Source organism: Crocuta crocuta, unplaced genomic scaffold, assembly GCF_008692635.1.
Source record: "Crocuta crocuta isolate KB4526 unplaced genomic scaffold, BGI_CrCroc_1.0 scaffold235, whole genome shotgun sequence".
Taxonomy (NCBI): domain Eukaryota; kingdom Metazoa; phylum Chordata; class Mammalia; order Carnivora; family Hyaenidae; genus Crocuta; species Crocuta crocuta.
In genome coordinates, this window is record NW_027531285.1 from 2,918,069 (window position 1) to 2,937,191 (window position 19,123).

Here is a 19,123-nt window from a genome sequence, read left to right on the forward strand (position 1 = left end):
CTCCCCTTCTTCATCTATTTCTAATTATATAAATATATTTAGTATTTACCATACTACTTATCTTTTACAGAAATATATTTTAGGGAATACATGGAGACACAGAAAAAACTTACAGACCAAAAAATGTTTAAAGTGAAGGTGAACATTATCCAACAATAACCACATCCCCCTGTGTCTGTGGAGCGTATTTAGGTGCTTTAACCATGATGAGACGTTCCCTATTGACCTAATGCATTTAATGAAGTTAATAGGTCTGCCTTAAAATTGGGTAAAGTGATTTTGAAAGTTATCTGCTTACAAAAGTGCAGACAATGATGATTCTTCTACCCTTAAGTGTCTCATGCTCCACACATGCTTTGATTTGTGATAAGACTGAGACTTAGAAGACTGTGCAGATTCAGGACTCCGAGAGTGGGGAGATGACCTCCGCAGGAGGTTCCTGGATATGACCCTCTGAAGATTCTTCATGGAGGACCCTGCAGCCCTGGTGATCACCCAGGGATGATCCAGGGCCTGCCCGGCTGACATGCGATGACCAGCCTCCAAAATAAGTAGTTTGTCTATAAAGTCCTTTGCCAAGTGCGAAATATTTGGCCAAGGCTGGGAAGGAAAAATAAATAAAATAAAATAAAACCACACAAACACACATAGAGAATAACCTTCTTAATTACATAAATCAATGCATATCAAATCCAAAAGGCTTTTTCAAATAAGCAAATTAAATACTATATTATTAAATATATAGTGAATCTGAAAATCCACTTTTGAGAGAAGCAAAAAAAAAAATCTGTTTGGCAAAAGGAAAAAACAAACACAAATTCTCTTCCAAACTTTCTGTTCAGTGACTGAGAATTCCTTTCCAGAAATCTGTCCAGGGTGCTGCAGTTAGTAATGTGAGTTTCCACGTCGCATTTATGTAAGCTGGACAAGGAAAAGCAGCTGATGTACATGAAGTACACCAGGATTGGGTTAGAATTTTCCACATTCTCATCATCTCGTAGAGTCCCCGTGACTCCAAGAATGAACCAGAGTGGAAAGTGGGATGGATTGAGAAATCATCAACTTTTCTTTCCCTTTGAAAGCTTACTCCAGACTTAGGATGCCTCCATCTCCACGGCCTCCAGAGAGAACAAAGAGAGCACTTCAGTAAAGAATCTGCTTGCGCTGCATTTCCTCAACACACACAGGGCCCTCCCTGTCCCAGTCAGCTGGCTCCAAATGGGATTCAGCATGTAGCTGAGATACTGCAGGGGGTAATATGTACAACCAGCTAGTTGATGGTTCAGGGATTTATTCTGGCAATATTTACAGCTTTTGCACATACTTTAAGTACAATGGCAGCAATTCATAGTGATTTCTGTGAGGGTAGAGAAAAGACAGCTGTTGCTTTACATTTGTTTTCTGCATTATCTACCAATACATAGCATGTATCTAGGGAAAAACTATAGGTTTGTACCCCTTATCATCTACAAAGGAAAAACATTGAGAAAAATGCTGGTACATTTGTTGTATCTCTAGCAGCAATTTTTGGTTAACACGTATTTTTTTTTTCCCCAGGGCACCTGGGTGGCTCACTGACTTTTAATCGTCTGACTCTTGATTTTGGCTCAGGTCATGATCTCATGGTTCATGAAATCCAGCCCCACATTGGGCTCTGCACTTAGAGTGTGGAGCCCACTTAGGATTCTCTCCCTTCCTCTCTCTCTGTTCCTCCCCCACTTGTGCATGCACAGGCGCACAAGCTCATTCTCTCTCTCTCTCTCTCTCTCTCAAAATAAATAAATAAACTTAAAAAAGTTATCTCCCAAGAAAGATAAGGAAATCCTTATAACCTATTGTCTTTGTCCTCATGTAAGGACAAATCAGAATCTAATCAGATATCACAGTCTCCAAACTCTTAATATTCTATTAACCTAGAATTGGAATCAAAAGAAACCAGTAAAGGAATTGCTCTTTTATTTTCCTTCAGTTTACTTAGGTAAATGAGATATGAGAAATATTTATCCCCAAAATAAAATGTATGAAATAAATGAATACATTTGCCAAAAACTCAAACACAGGGAAAATAAAATGTAAACACTGCATGTCTAGACAAAGTACATCAGTGGCTGACACTCACAATGGCATATCCTCTGCTTTGGCTAGACATCTATTTGGCTCTGGATCCAGACACATTTATCTAGGCTCAAGGTTAAATTAGATGTCTCCAATGGAACATTATAAGACAAGCAACTGAATCTTTCTGGAAAATATAAAATATGTGTAGTGAGATTTATGGAGAGCTCATTAAGATGACTCTAAATGAATATACACTTGAAATGCAGTTGCAGAAAATAAGGTAACATGGAAAAAAAGTTCTTTAGCCAAAATGCATTATTAAAACACGGGCTATAAATGACAAGATTCCTGAGCCATAAAGAACAACTGGAGAGTACCTAGGAGTCAATTACATATTACACATTAGAAAATGACAGGTATAGAAAAAACTGCCAGAACTATTTTATTTTTATCTTTTTAATATAAAATTTATTTTGTTTCTGTTGTATAAAGTATGAAATAAATATACGTGTATGTATATATTTTATAAATGAATAAAAACTGAGTGTGCATGCTCACATTTCTTTGAACAAAAACTATTTGGAGGGGCACCTGACTGGCTCAGTCAGTAGAGCATGTAACTCTTAATCTTCGAGCCCCACACTGGATATGGAGATTACTTTTTAAAAAAAAAATATTTGGAGACCTCACATTGAATCACAGTCATATCTTGGACAAACTCTCACTTGATGACATCATTCAGTCCGTTCACCAGCCTAGACAGCCACTTTGCCATTTCCACTCTTTGCTTCAAAATTCCTCTGTTTGGCTTTTCTCGGCAGTCTCTAGGAGACACTGTCATCAGTCAGCCTGTTAACCCACCTTAATATGGAAAACGCTTGGGATTGAGGCAAGTGGATCTGAACTAGACAGGCTGTCCAGGCTTCTATACCTCTAAACATAGGGTCTCAGTCTCCTCATCAAAAAAATGGGGATCATCATATCTCTTTAACAAGAGTGCTATTAGAACCAAATTAGATCAAGTATGTAAACAATGGTTTTCAAAATATAAAGCATCATGTGTATTTGTTATCTGGTTCTTATGACTATTAAATCACAACGTAATTCCTTCCTCAGTTGTTTTGTGGACACATCCACTGACTATATTCAAAGAACTGAAAGATGAAAAATTATCTAAAACCTCTCATACCAATTCCACTTACTATTATCATGATAAATGTATATCCTCAAAAAAATGTTCTGTGTTAAGAAGTAATGAACTAAGTACAACAAAAGGTAGCAAGACATACTGATGGCTAACAGACACATGAAAAGATGCTCAACATCACTCATCTTCAGGGAAATACATACCAAAACTATAATAAGATATCACTTCACACCTGTCAGAATGGCTAAAATGAACAACATAGGAAACAACAGATATTAGCAAGGACACAAAGAGGCACCCTCTTTCACTGCTGGTGGGTATGCAAACTGGTGTAATCACTCTGGAAAACACTATGGAAGTTCCTCAAAAAGATTAATATAGAATTATCCTCCAATCCACCAATTGCACTACTAGGTACTTACCCAAAGGATACAAAAATACCGATCCAAAGAGATATATGCACCCCAATGTTTATAGCAGCATTATCAACCATAGCCAAATGTGGAAAGAGCCCAAATGTCCAACGACTGAAGAATGGATAAGGAAGTTGTGGTATACCTATACAATGGAATATTACTTAACCATTAAAAAAAAATGAAATTTCACCACTTGCAATGACATGGATGGAGCTACAGTGTATTATGCTAAGTCAAATAAGACAGTCAAAGAAAGACAAATTCCATATGATTTCATTCATATGTGGAATTTAAGAAATGAAACAGATGAATATAGTGGGAAAAAGAGAGAGGCAAACCATAAAACAGACTCTTAATTATAGAGAAACACTAAGGGTTGCTGGAGGTGGTGGTGGTAGGGGGGTTATGGGTTAAATAGGTGATGGGTATTAAGGAGGGCACTTGTTAGGATGAGCACTGGGTGTTATACGTAGGTGATGAATCACTAAACTCTACTCCAATCAATATTACTCTATATGTTAACTAACTATAATTAAATAAAAACTTCAAACTACAAAAAAGAAAATGGTAGCCCTTTGTTTTACCCCAAGATCATTCAATTAATTTAGTTACAAATAAATTGTAAAATTTGCGAGCAATTCAGTCTTTTTTTCCCCCTTTGTTCTTTCTTCCTTTCCTTATCTGGTTCTTTGCCCATTTGTCCTCTTGAATAGAAATAGGCAGAACTGTATAAAACAACAATAACAAAAAGAAGGTATAAAACCAAAACGTAATACTAACAATTGCACTACTTATTCACTTTGGAAGACTAAAGGGAATTTAGGGAGATGGTAGCTTATATTCCATTGATGTCTTGATTCTTTCACCTTTAAACAGAAAAGTCAGGAATTATTTTAATTTTGTGCTTTCCAACTTCTTGATGAATAATTACTCATAATGTGGTTGCTTTGAAGAAATGCCCATGGAAAAGCACTAGTAAAAGTCATTATTAAGAAGCTAGACCCTACAAACATACACACACACACACACACACACACACATAATATACACAGTTCCTAAAAGTTTAGATTCAACATCTTAAATTTTAAGGATTGTAATTAATGTTAAAATTTGCTAAATATAGAGCTTACTGAAATATAGGGTAATAACTATTGAAGGATTTAATTACAGAGTTTTAGAAAACTATAAATATCTATTTTTAAGTAGATGGTAAGCTGCCATTCAAATCCTTGAGCTAAGAGCACTCAAAGTAGCATTTATCTCCTCAATAACAGTAGCTTTTAGAGGCACCTGTCTGGCTCAGTCGGAAGAACATGCAGCTCTTCATCTCAGGGTTGTAAGTTCAAGTCCCACACTGGGTGTAGAGATTAATAAAAAAAAATTAAAACTTAAAAAAAATTTTAATAGTAGTTTTTATTAAAAACGTTTACTGATGACAGTTCTCTGACTAGCATTTCTCTTCCTTATAATTTTAGTGTGTGGCCTTGGTAGGATTTCACTTAAGCTCTGCGATTAAATTTTATGTAAATGTGTCCAAAAGTTCCAATGAACTCTCCATGACTTTATCAGTTGTAGACTGGTGAAATCACTCTTCCTCAGCTCAGCAAGCAGGAGGTTCTGTACATTATGTTATAAATATTTAAAATTAAAACTTTTTTCTTCCCAATCTACAAAGCAGACTTAAAATTGTGTTTTATCTTTGCCAAAGCTAAAACTACTCAGAGACAAAGCTAATTAATTATTTCAGAATGCTTTACCTATTGGGGCATTTGTAAACCCTGGAAAAAGTCAAGAGATATACCCAAGTTTATTACAGGTAACATCTACTGAAAACAAATGGAGAAAGAGACAATTCAATCTTACACCAGGCTCATAAAGAGAATATTTTTGTGAGTGAAGGGGTTCTTGACTTGAGACAAATGATGCTTCTGGTTCTTCTTAGAAGAAAAACACTGAAATTTAAAGACGATTTGGATAGAGCCCAATTTGTTTGAGCACTTATCACATTTCAAAGCATTCAAGGATGTAACAGTGACAAAAAATTGAATTGGCATTTGAACCCTAAATTAACGGTTGATTTAGTCTCCCACATATAATATATATTTAGAACTAGTTCCTATTGTAAACCTCATAAACCAGAATATAAACAACATAAGAATAACTTTAAAACAAAGTATTTCTAGGTTTGCAAAACCTTCATGTAAATAGTCATTTTCTCTTCAACTCAGTGAATTCCATTCATGATATCAAGGTCAAGAAGTGCAACATAATCAAAGAAACAGATAACTTTCCACTCTAATCACTATCCCTTATAGGAAGGGTAACATCTACACAGTCAAAAAGGTAATGCATATAGTTTTGATTCTAAGAAACACTCACTGTGATTGCTTTTTTTTTTTAATGTTTTTTATTCTTGAGAGAGAGAGGAGGAGAGAGGGTGAGAGAGAGAAAGAGGGAGAGAATGAGTGGGGGAGGGGCAAAGAGAGAGGGAGACACAAAATCCTAAGCAGGCTCCAAGCTCTGAGTTGTTAGCACAGAGCCCAACCCAGGGCTTGAGTCCACAAGCCTTGAGATCATGACCTGAGCTGAAGTTGGATGCCCAACTGACTGAGCCACCCAGGCACCCCTCACTGTGACTGAATTTAAGGGAAGAAGGTATATAACTGTTTAAGTCAGAGAGGAGATGAAAAAAGTGATAAGCAGAAAATGAAGTACATTATGATAGATTTTATAACCATTGAAAGTATTTTCCATAAAACAACTTCTAAAGTAAAAATATCATTTAAAAAGTTGAATACCACATTTTTGTGAACATAAGTTTTTAAGAACTAAACCACAGGAATGGGAACCAAACTACAGGAATTATGACCTAACTGAATTGTGGTTCATTTCATTATTGAAATTCTAGGCATGATGGAAAGAGAATAAAAGGGAATTAAAGAGCCAAGTCTTCTGCTCTCCTTTCACTTTTTCCTACTTAATAACCTGTATGGAAAAGAAGTATAGCAAAGAAAAAATAAGAGATATTAATGGAGATGAGGATATAGAAAGAAAATCAGGGTCATGGCTGTTGAGCAAAACCCATCAGATATGTTACTTCTCAGGGAGTACGTCAGTGAACTTTTTCCCTACAAGTATGGCAATCATAGGTGAATCTAAGTACATGGGGACCATTTTCTATCACTATCCATGTGGGATTTTTAAAAAATATATACTTGATACCAGTGTTTAACTTTGCCAGATAGCTATTATGGTTGTAAGACTCATTTTATTATCAACTTATTTCACACCAAAAAAGATTATGTGATATAGTACAATATAATTACACAATAATATATGATTCTCAACTCCTTGGCAAGAATGTGTAATTTATCATTAGCATTAAAATGTTAACACCACACTTTTCTCACTCTTCTATTTAAAAGATGAAATGGTGTACTGGGTAAGTACAGTGTGCACTGAGCTTATTTAAGCAAAATTCAAACTTGTAGTCCCTCTGTATCCCATATTCATAGTAATGGTAGTGCAAATAGCTAACACAAATATAGCACTATGTACTAATATGTGAAACTATTCCAAGCACTTGACATCTTTTAGCTCATTTGATCTTCACAATCACCTTGTTAGGTAAACACTATCATTATTACTGTTTTACAAATTAAGAAACTGAGATACAGAGAAATTAAGAAAAATGCCCTAAGTTACACACTTAGTAAATGACAGAGCTGGGAGTATAACCAGCAAGCATTGCTCTGGATTGTGCCCTTAACCACTACACTACACGGCTTTACAAAATACCCACATACATATACGTTCACCTGCACACAAATGCTCTAAAATTCTTATTTTTCACTATGCAACATATAACATTTTATGTGTTTTTGTATATGTTGTTCTGTCTACTTGGAATGTACCAATCTCCCTCTCAGAAACTCCTACACTTCCTCTAAGACACAGCATAAATGTCTTCTCCTTCATGAAATCTGACCCAAATTTCGTAAGTAGTAAGAGGCTGTCTTCCCTTGTTCCATGGTCTTTGAGCCTTTGTTCCTACACGTATCAGACCACGTACATTTGAAGAGATACATAAGAATATTTGGTATGTAGACAAGATCACTTGATCAAAGAGCAGGGTCGTTGAGTAGTTTCATATGGGTATTCCCAGAGCTGAGCATGCTTACTGGCCTGAGAAAGGCCTGCCTGACAAGAAGGGTGGAGACCACACAAGGATGCTTTCCAACTTTCTCTGGGAGAAATGGTGAATGAGTCTTTTACTTACTATCTCGAGCATGAGCTGTGCCACCAAGCTGAAAGCCATCATGATGGTACTGGTAATAAAGTAGATAAGTGAAGGCCTCCTTCATACAATAGATAACTTTTTTTCTTTTTGACCATGTGCTGTGTTCTTCCAACCTGGTTTCTCCTTGAGAATTGCAGGAAGCGACTGGACAGGAGAGCTACCTCTACCCTGCAAAGCCCAGTAAGTAGAGTAAATGTACCTTTCCAAACCACACTAATGCTCCAGAATGAATCTAATGAATTTAGCAACTGAAGATATTAGTTATCTGAAATCCTCCTTACTATGAATTAAAATTTGAATTTGATGCTCCATGCAGTTACAGTTGAGATGCATTTACCCATGTAGTTATAAATCAGAATCTCTTAATAATTTTTTAAAAAGCATTTATTTTTTGTTAAATGCTTCTCTATTGGAGATAAAAGTGGAAAATATGGTAGAATCCCAGCCTTCAAAGAGCCAACAATGTCTTAGAAAGATGACATATAGATTAAATGTCAAAACAAAGGCATTTCTCATAATCCTAAACACTATTCAGAGAAGGGAAAGAATAACACAGGTGGAATGCTCATCAAAGTTTCATGAAAAGGAATATAATTCACATCAAAATCAAGAAGAATTTAACCTTGATATCATAACTAATATTTTGCTTATACATGGGTGGAGTCAGAGTATATNATACCTAGCAAAATATATATATATATATATATATATACACACACACACACTTAAGTTTTATTTTCTTTATTTTGGGAGGAGGAGGACAGAGAGAGGCAGAAAGAGAATCCCAAGCACTATCAGTGCAGAGCCTGATTCAAGCCTCAAACCCAAGAACCATGAGATCATGACCTGAGTTCGACACTTAACCAACTGAGCCACCTATGCATCCCTGCTATATATATTAAACACAACACTCTTCTTCATCATAAGACATACAGCACTTAAATCTTTGGAAGTTTTGTCCTATTTATTGCACTTCTTCACCAAATTTCTAGAGAAAAGAAATGATTCACACTATGTGTCACGCTTGGAATTTTAGTTATAGACAAAGGGGCTTTAAAAAACAACCCATTTATTATCTTACAGTTCTGCAGGTCAAAATGGGTTTTACAAGCTAATATCAAGGTGTCAGCAGAGCTGTGTTCCTTCTAGAGGTTTCAGGAGAAAATTTTTTCCTTGCTTTTTTCAATTTCCAGAGACTGCCCACATTCCTTGGCTTACTTCTAAAGCACATCACTCCAATCTATGTTCCCTTCATCAAATCTCCTCTATCTTTGACCCTTCTGCCTTCCTACTGTAAGGACCCTTGTGATCACTTTGGGTTCACCAAGATAATCCAGGATAATATCCCCACCTCAAGATCTTTAATTTAGTCACATCTGCAAGTTCTGTTTTGCCATGTAAGGTAACACACATACAAATTCTGGATATTAGAATAGAGACATCTTTGGAAGACTATAATTCTGTCTACAACACCTATGCTTCCAGAATTAATGGTCACCCTGGTATTTAAATAAAATTGGTGTATTTAGAAATTACTAGGCTTGTTGATAAGTGGTAGGTATACAATGATATGATGACAGAGAAAATGTGATATGCTTTTCTACATCTATCAACATGTGTTTCCTTGATGTTATGGACTGAATGTTTGTGTCATTCCAAAATTCATGTGTCAAAGCCCTAGACCATTGTAACACTGTATTTAGAGATGAGGCCTCCAAGGAAGTAATTAAGGTTAAATGAGGTCATTAAGGGTGGAGCGCTGATCTAATAGGATTAGTGGCCTTTCAAGAAGAGACACCACAGAGTTCGCCCCCTCATCCTCCCCCCATCTCTCTCTCTCCACACACACAAAGAAGAGGTCAAGGAGAGTACACCATGAGATGGCAACAGCCTACAAGGAGAAGAGGACTCATAATGAAACCTACCTTGTTAGAATCTTGGTCTTGAACTTCTCAGGCCCTAGAGCTGTGAGAAATAAGTTTCTATTGTTTAAGCCACCCAGTCTGTGGTATTTTGTTATAGCAGCTTGAGATGACTAAAACACTTGGTAATACTATAAGAAAATGTTAATATGATGGACATGGGTACCTGACAAACACAGGATATAAATCCAGTAACATTTTATAAGCAGCCACTGTCTTACTCTGTGTTATATGATATCTGGGGCTACAAACAGGTATTTCCTCAAGAAACAGAGCATGCACCATGGAGATGATGTCAGTGCTCCAAACGGACCCTGAGTCCCTCTTTTCTGTATGTACCCATACTCCTTTCCTTTGGAAGCTTTGTTTCTTTTTTTTTTTTTAATGTTTATTTATTTTTGAGAAAGAGACAGAGTATGAGTGGGGGAGTGGCAGAGAGAGAGGGAGACACTGAATCCAAAGCACGCTCCAGGCTCTGAGCGCCAGCACAGAGCCCGACGAAGGGCTCGTACTCACAAACTGTGAGATCATCACCTGAGCCAAAGCTGGATGCTTAACCGACTCAGCCACCCAGGCACCCTTGGAGTGTTTTGCTTCTAAAACCCAATACCTTGATTTTTTCAGTGACCATTCTGGGGCTTTTGGAGCTACTTGCCTTTGAGCCCCAGAGAATGTAAAAATTTATCATCAGCTCCCCACCACCATCACCCCCAATGACTAAGAGAGAGGGGAAAGCCAGCTCCCCTGCCTCAGGTTGGAAGAATGCTTAAGAATACTTCCCTGCAGGGGTGCCTGGGTGGCTTAGTCGGTTAAGCGTCCGACTTTCGACTTTAGCTTGGGTCATGATCTCACGGTTCGTGGGTTCGAGCCCCGCGTCGGGCTCTGTGCTGACTGCCAGTTCAGAGCCTGGAGCCTGTTTCAGTCTGTGACTCCCTCTCTCTCTGACCCTCCCCTGCTCACGCTGTCTCTCTCTCTCTCTCTCTCTCTCCTAAAAATAAATTAAAACGTAAACATTTAAAAAAAATTTAAAAAAATTTAAAAAAAGAATACTTCCCTGCAGAATGAGGCTGACCTTTACAGCCTTGCCCTCCTCATCTTTCCTGTCCTGCTTTCCTGGCTCCCTTACCTGTCTCCTTGAGAGTTTACCCTTAATAAGTCACTTAAATACGAATCATCTTCTTTGGTTTCTCGGCCTTTAGGGGAACACAACTCTAGAAACCCTCTGAATTAAACATGATAAAAGGACTTCTTGAAGATATTTGCTTATTATTCTTGCACTTTAAAAAAGCAATAGTGATATCTTGTCTGAATATGGTCCAATAAACCACACTCCCAACAGCCATACTGTATGTAGTCTCCTTCCACACTGAATCTGGATTAGCCTAAGACAATGAGGCAGAAGTAATGCAGTGCCATTTCCAAGCCCAGCCTTGAAGAGGACTGGCAACCTCCACTGTCTCCCTCCTGGAATACTCCTGTTTGGAAAGCCTAAAACAAGCTGTAAAAAGTCTGACTACTCTGCTGGAGAGACTCCATGGAGAAGCCCCCAAGAAGAGAAGGTCCTGTGAAGCACAGAGAGGAGTGGGAATAAGGATTCTGGTGACCTAGTTGAGCCCACATTTCCAGCCATCCTCATCAAGATGTCAGACATTAGAAGGACCGTCATTGCTGTTCCATCACAGTTAAGCCCCAATGACTGCAGTTCCACCCAGCATTACATAGAACAGAAGAGTCACAGAGCCAAAACAGAAATACATATTCTTTGTAAACAAAAGAACAACAGAAACACAAAGATATTCAAATTATTAAAAAACCACATTATTAAAAAAACCAAAATGATCCATAATCCCCCAAACCAGGAAATGAGCTCTATTAACATTTTACTGTATTTCTTTTAAGCCTTTTTCCTATGCATACATTTTTCCACCTGATTGTGATCATACTCTATACATAGTTTGTATTCTGCATTTTTATTTTCACTTTTATTTCACTAGTATGCTGTGAACATTTTCTATTATCTGTACAACTTTTTAAGCATGCCTAATTTAGAGACTATCATACTCTATTGTATGGATGTCCCATAATTTACGTAAATATTCTTTTAGGGTTTTTTTTTCAATTATCCACTTTTGTAACTAACTATAGCTCCAATGACCGTCTTTATACTGAAACCTTTGCTGCATCTGGGATTATTTCCTTAGATTCTTAGAAATGGAATTACCAGATCAAAATATATAAACTTTTAAAAGTTCCAGATGCATATTTCAATCTACATTCCAAGAAATCTGTAAAATTTTCTCTCCGCCAGCAGTGAATGAGATGTTAGATCTCTTAGTACTCTTAGCAACAATGAATTGACTTGAAGAGTTTTTTTTTAAATCTTCATTGATATAAAAAAATTTTTAAAGACTGTTTTCATTTGCATTTTTTGGATATTAGTGAGGCTGAACATTTTTCAAATTTTTAATAATCAATGGTACTGAATTGTGTGTGAATTCCCCCCATCCTTTCCTACTTCCCTATGTAAGTCATAGTTCTCAATTACCAATTTCGATGAGTTTTTATAATGCATACATGTACAATAAGATGTTAAATCTCTGTCAGGGGTGCCTGGGTGGCTCAGTCGGTTAAGCGTCCGACTTTGGCTCAGGTCATGATCTCATGGTTCGTGGGTTCTAGCCCTGCGTTGAGCTCTGTGCTGACAGCTAGCTCAGAGCCTGGAGCCTGCTTCAGATTCTGTCTCCCTCTCTCTCTGACCCTCCCTTGCTCATGCTGTCTCTCTCTCTCAGAAATAAATAAAAACAATTTTTTAAAAGATATTAAATCTCTGTCAAAGTATAGAAAATATAATATATATATTTATTCTTAAGCTTTTGATTTTGTGTAAGACGTTATACATACAAATGCTATAACTTAAGTAGATATAATCAAACTATCAATATTTTTTTATGAGCAAAAGAACCCTTTTGTAATTAAACAGATAATATATTTGGTCATTTGCCAAACATGAAGTGAATTTCCCCTTTGTCAGGCTTTCGACACACAAGCATTGACAACTTTCCTTCTCTACCCAAAACAACAAGAAGTGAACACCTTCATGAACACTGGGAGTTCCAAGTTTAAACAGTGGATGCATTTTACACAAGCTGTGAGGTTAAACATTTCACTGAGGAAACATTATATCACACAAAGGGCTTAGGATCATCTAGATTCAAGGCAGAGAGAATCTCCCACCAAACATCCAAGCATCATGCTGAGTTTCTGAGTACACATTAGTCTACTCAGCTGATAAAAAAAAAAAAAAAAAACTGCAGATAAACTAACTTGTCTACTTAATTATCATTACCATGTGCTGACCACAGACAACACAGTAATCAAGGCTCTTGCCACCTTCAGACCAATGGCTCTCAGCCAGGGGTGGTTTTGCGCCACAGGGGACATTTAACAACGTCTGGAGATAATTTTTGTTGTCACAACTTTAGTAAGGTGTTGAATCTAGTGTATTTACTAGATATCAGTAGCTACCAGTGCCTACCAGCAGTGTATAGAGGCTGGAGTGGAGGCCAAGGATGCTTCTAAACATTCTGCAAAGCACAGGAAAGCCCCACTCCCATCCCCTGGCTTACCCCTCTGTAAAGAATCACCCAGCTCTAAATGTCAATAGTCCTGAGATTGAGAAACTGCAATAGACTAACTTAATAAGAATTAAAATGATTTCTTACCTCTCTTGTATAATTATATTTGCCTTTCAGAATCTTCCTGTAAAGTCTTGTGTGGTTTTCATCATCAAAAGGCAGGACTCCACTAAGTAAAACATAGGTGATCACACCAAGAGCCCACATATCCACTGCATTAGTATAAGGTTTCCTTAGCAAAATCTCAGGGGCTATGTACTCTGGGGTCCCGCAGAGTGTTCTCATTGTCCAGTCTCCACTTTTGTTCCCAGAGTGTGCCAAACCAAAATCTGTGATTAAAATTTTCGACTCAGCACCTGGATGATAATATAAGAGATTTTCAGGTTTTAGGTCCCTGTGGGTTATTCGCAATGCATGCAGATACCTGATGCCATCCACAACCATCTGGAGAATTCTGACGGCGTCCTGCTCTGTAAAGGATCCCTGAGTAATGAGTCGGTCAAAGAGCTCTCCTCCCGTAGCCAACTCCATCACCATGTAAACTCGATCCTGGGCCTCAAAGATCTCCACGAGCTGGACAATATAACGGTGGCTAACCCGCCTCAGGATGGTGAGCTCTGATTCACATGCTTCTCGGCCTTCTCTCACTCTGGTTTCCATCACTTTTATTGCAAAAGGTTTCCTGGTGGTCTTCTGCTCTACCCTGAGAACCTTGCTGAAATTGCCTGTCCCAATAAGAGCCTTGATGTCATATCTATTGGAAGAAAAGCCAAATCTGTTATCTTGTGAACTGATGATTCTTAAAATTCTCTAAGTTGGTGCTTTTCATCATCTCGTTTTATCTTTATATCCCCTCATCCAATTCCCTTGTTCATTATGGCTTAATTGTATTTATTACTTTCGAAACCCTCTCCAGATTCTTCTTTGAAATGCAGGTAAGTGATATAAAAATAATTAGTTGGTGGAAAGATAACTATTAAAACAACAGTCTTTATAACAACAGTTAGTTACCATTTATTATACATTTATCGTTGTGCAAGAAAATCTATTTTTAAAAAATTCTTCTGACATTACCTGTATTGGTTAATATAACACTATCCCCCTTTTTCAGGTAAGAAAATTATGAATAAAAAAAGTTAAGACATTTCCCAAGGCCACACAGATTGTAGTTGAAATGGATAGGATTTAAATCTAACCTCTTCAAATGTATTTCACCAAAATTTCATTGAAGAACTTTAGGATTACTCTCTACCATTTTCTTTCTTCCCCACAACACTTGTTTTTATTATTCTACAACAACAACAACCAAACCAGGTGGAGAAAATTAAAAAAAGAAGCTTAATCCTGTTTGTAATTTCTCATAAGAAGAAGGAAATCATATCAAGAGACAGGATACAAAGAATTTTCTTCCGGTTACTTGACTGTGAGCCCTCAGTCCCAGGCACATGCTGATCTCATCCAAGGTAGCACCTTAATAGATAACCACTGATTAGGTAAACACATCTGGTGGGGTTGGTGTTAGAACCAGTTTCCTCCCACCTGCCCCTCTGCACTAGCACTTGCACTGGAAACAGAATTTTAACATGGGATATATGTTAATGTGTAAATAATTATCTCTCAGAAAGGTCAGGAGGTCAGCTAGGATTCCAAAGCCTGGTGATCTTGAATTTGAATTATCTGTGCAAATGTCTATGCCCATCTAAGAGTTCTATCAAGTTTAACCTTCTATTTAACAAATGTTGAGAAAGTGCTAGACTTAGAACTATGAATTTACATCTGGAAAGAACATTAGAGAATGATTTAACCCAACCCCTCATTTTACAAATGAGAAAATTGAAGATGAGGCTAGCTAACTGATTGTTAAAGTTCTAGACTGAGGATGAGAACCCAGGTCACCTTACTTGTATTGGAATTTGGTGCTCTTCCACTTTATTAAAACTTCCCCCAGGAAAGGATGCCAGCAAATGGAAATGTGCTCAGGGAGTATGCAGGGAAAAGGTAATTCTTTAAGTTGCATACTCAATACCAGAGATTCAAATACAAATCTCAATCTGTGCTTTATATAGCCTTATTTCTTTTTACTGAGTTTATTCTTCCAGTAATTCCCCCCCACCCCCCCACTCTCTGTTCCTTATATTCCTGTAGTTACTGGATAAAAATGGCATTTGGCTATCCCAGCTTACTGAAAACAGCTTTGTTCTATGCAGTGAATTTAATTTTCTGGCCAATTACTTTATCAAAACAGATAACAATTTACTCATCTTAAACGGATTCTGTCACCTCTTCTCTTTCCAACTTTGCTTTTATATTCACATGCACTTTCAGGTTGATTTTGAAAATAATCACAGGCATTTCAAATTCTATTGCTTTGCAAATTTTACAAGTTTTACGTTTACCTCTAATGTGGTTGAAAGCACTTTGCAGATACTCATTTATCACTCTGCCCTCAAAACTGCAGGCAAATTCATTTGCTCATGGAATTAATCATCAGCTATCAGACGAATTACCATCTCTGAAGAACTACACTCTTTTGCTTAAATAAAAGGAGCTTTATTCAATACTGTTAAGGGGCCTTCATACCAAATACTTGAAAAAAAATGCAAGTAATTTGGCACTGAAGGAAACAGGCTTTAAGCCAAAATGTAGAGTAGTGGAAATAAATGGTTGCAGATTGAATAACAAATGTCCCATAACATATTCCAGTAACTGTAGCCTTGCTTGTGAGACCCTGATGGCTATGGATGGTGATATTTTTATGACTTGAGTGGCTAGACCTTATGCGGTGCCCGGCACAGAAGAAACAGCAATAACTGTTGAATGAAAGAATCATTCATTGAATACATATTGTCTCCAAACTATTACATATATTTTGAAAACTTTTAAGGATCAAATCAAGCATCAGAGAAGGCATTTACAAGCCCATTCCATGCCTTCCACTCCTCCACTCTTCCCCATCACCCAACAGAGCAGCCTTAAAGTTAATTTTGTTGGTGGTGAAATTGTATATTATCCTAGAAATTACAGAAATTGAAATTATCACTTTAACTTCAGCTGCTACAAACTGGGGATTTTTTGAACATGTATAAAAAATGATACATGGAAATGATAATAATGTCACAACCTATTTGATAGAAGCAATTGTAATGAACTCCCAAGAAGAAAGTGAATATAGTCAGACTTGAATTCTATCAGCTCCATTCTGCAAGTTATAAGTGGGTTGACAATGGAGAAGAAAGACAACTGTATCTAGACTCAATTCTGCCTCTAACTTCGACAAGTCAGTTAATCTTCTGGGACTCAACTTCTCATCAGGGAAAGAGCCTTGAGTTAGTCGCTAGAGCCCTTATAGTGTCGTGACCCTCCACCTCTATGCCCCTTCACACCTAAAGGACCGGGACTACTCTGCAGATGGGGGTTATGAGAGCGGAAGACTGGGACCACAGCAGCCTCATTTCTCTGGCTACACGTGACCAGAGCTACCATCTAACCAGTTTAGTCATAAGATGCCATGTCCATTCTGATTCAAGTTCAATCGGATCAGCCAACTTTTCTCTAAGCTTAGCAGCTACTGGACTAATCCACAAGGTATCTTTGTATTTGAAGTTCCCAAGTAGGCCAGGAAATGGCTCGGCATAGACTCTGTTCACAACACTGTGATGAAGTAAGCATTCAATTCTAGGGCTAGAAGTGTCCCTGAGAAGCCAGTGGAGCCACCCACCAAGCCCTCCAGAGTGCAAGAGGATTTTCTTTACGTGTCCAACATGGTACACGCTGAGGAAGCTATTTTTCAGGCCAACCAACCCACCATCCTTGCTCATTTCTTACAGAGTCAGCTAAGTCCTATATGTGCCTTATGAAGACAATAATAAGTACTGCACTAATATCTAAATAAATGCTTGTGCCCTGCAACATGCAGAATAATTTGCATTTATGACTTTAATTATCCTCACAACACTCATATGGCGTAGATACTATTATTAGTCCCACTTTACAGAGGCAAAAACTGAGGAGGGAGAAAGGCTAAGGAACATTCTCAGTTACACATGAGAAGAGACAGGAGTGGATCTCAAGTCTGGCTGATTCAAAGACTTGTTTCCTTTTTTTTTTTTTTTATTTCTAGGAGAGAGAGAGAGACAGCGTGAGCAGGGGAGGGTCAGAGAGAGAGGGAGACACAGACTCTGAAATAGACTCCAGGCTCTGAGCTGGCAGTCAGCACAGAGCCCGACGCAGGGCTCGAACCCACGAACCGCGAGATCATGACCTAAGCTAAAGTCGGACGCTTAACGGACTAAGCCACCCAGGCGCCCCTCAAAGACTTGTTTCTATCCCACGGATTATGGTCTCCTTTTCCAGAATGTGGCAAAGATACTTCACAAACCAAGGCCTGTCTGGACCCAGCCTCAGCATATCTATGGCAAAGCTTTCATCCATCAGCCTTGTAGGGGTTGAGAGGCCTTCCTCAGGGATCCCCTCCCTTTCCTGCTGCTGTTCCTCCTCCACTTTCAGTCTAGAATCTTCCAAATCCTCTGCCCTCTCTGCTCAGAGGTGTCAAAGCGAATTTGCCCAACACTTGTTAAAACCAGTGAAGACTTTATTCCAGACTCTTCCAACTGGAGTCAAAACTACTGCAGTAGGGCAGGGAGACTGACTTAAACTGTTTAAACAAAAGGCAAGAGAGTTTTCAGCACTGGGCGAGCTAATGGAAAATAGGGCACATTAGCCTGGCGGGGAAGGTGGTCAACGGGACTCGGCCATCTGTGTTTGCTAATCGGGGCTCACAGAAGTTAGGCTCCCCCCTTCCCACAGAGGCGGGAGAGAGCGGCCCGATGATTACATTTCAAAGGGAATGGCATTCCTGGGTTGTGGAAGACTTAACATCTCAAAAGGGCAGAGAAAGAATTTAGTGACATCTGGGGCCCAGCAGCAGAAAGAAGCCCGTCTAAGGCTACCTCGTTCTGTGGTTACCTTCCTCAACCCAGCCCCAGGCCAGCCCCTCTGCCAGTGCCTAACCTGGCGCTTTACCTGGCGAGGACACGCGGATCGAACCTGGCGCGGAAGCGGGCCACCTGCATCCTGCGAGCCGCCTCGGCCGCCGCCTCCGGCCCGGGCTCTACGCCTCTGCAGTTACCACAGCCTGGGGCCTCCTGCTTGACCCGGGGCAGCACCGGCGGCGCCGGGACCACCTTCGTGCTCGCGCCGCAACCCATGCCCGCCGCGCTCCCGAGAAGGGCCCCGGGGCGCAAGGCCCCACCGCGCATTTATCCGCGCAGCAGCAGACGGAGGGCGGGACAGAGTGACCCGCCCCGGAGCGGACCAGGGAAGCAGCCCCGCTGTGGGCCTTTGTTAGGAAAACTGCTTTCAGAAGACCCCCGCTGCCCTTCGGCAGCCTTTATCGTCACTGCTCACCTATCTATGTGTAGAGTTTGACGTGGTAAAAGCAAACTGGATGGACGAAACGTCTGGAACCTGGGCCTCATTCTCTGGGCCTCAGTTTTCTCATCTGTAGAGTGAAGATGTGAACATAAAAAATTGTATGAATCTATGAAGGAGATAATGTCTGTAAAGGACTTTGTCTCCAAGGCTGACCTCATATCCAGATGACATGAAATATTATATGTATATATGCATATATATACTTTAAACTG

The 19,123-nt window shown here is 38.9% G+C and overlaps 1 protein-coding gene across 1 annotated transcript; it reads right to left on the reverse strand.

The window, feature by feature from the left end:
* Positions 1–294: 294 nt before the first annotated feature.
* PSKH2 (protein serine kinase H2) lies at positions 295–18,685 on the reverse strand. The gene is made up of 3 exons (XM_077771329.1): positions 18,501–18,685; positions 13,566–14,232; positions 295–600 (listed from the first exon to the last, which is right to left on the reverse strand). The coding sequence occupies exons 1-3, from the start codon at positions 18,683–18,685 to the stop codon at positions 295–297; spliced, it is 1,158 nt and encodes a 385-aa protein (XP_077627455.1).
* Between the last annotated feature and the right edge of the window lie 438 nt (positions 18,686–19,123).

Excerpts from the sequence above, each read along its gene's own strand:
- PSKH2 (XM_077771329.1), bottom strand. The coding sequence starts at position 18,685 with ATGGGTTGCGGCGCGAGCACGAAGGTGGTCCCGGCGCCGCCGGTGCTG. Across the intron at positions 14,233-18,500 it reads GATCCGCGTGTCCTCGCCAG|ATATGACATCAAGGCTCTTA; the intron begins GTAAAGCGCCAG and ends TTCTTCCAATAG. Across the intron at positions 601-13,565 it reads AATATAATTATACAAGAGAG|CCTTGGCCAAATATTTCGCA; the intron begins GTAAGAAATCAT and ends TTTCCTTCCCAG.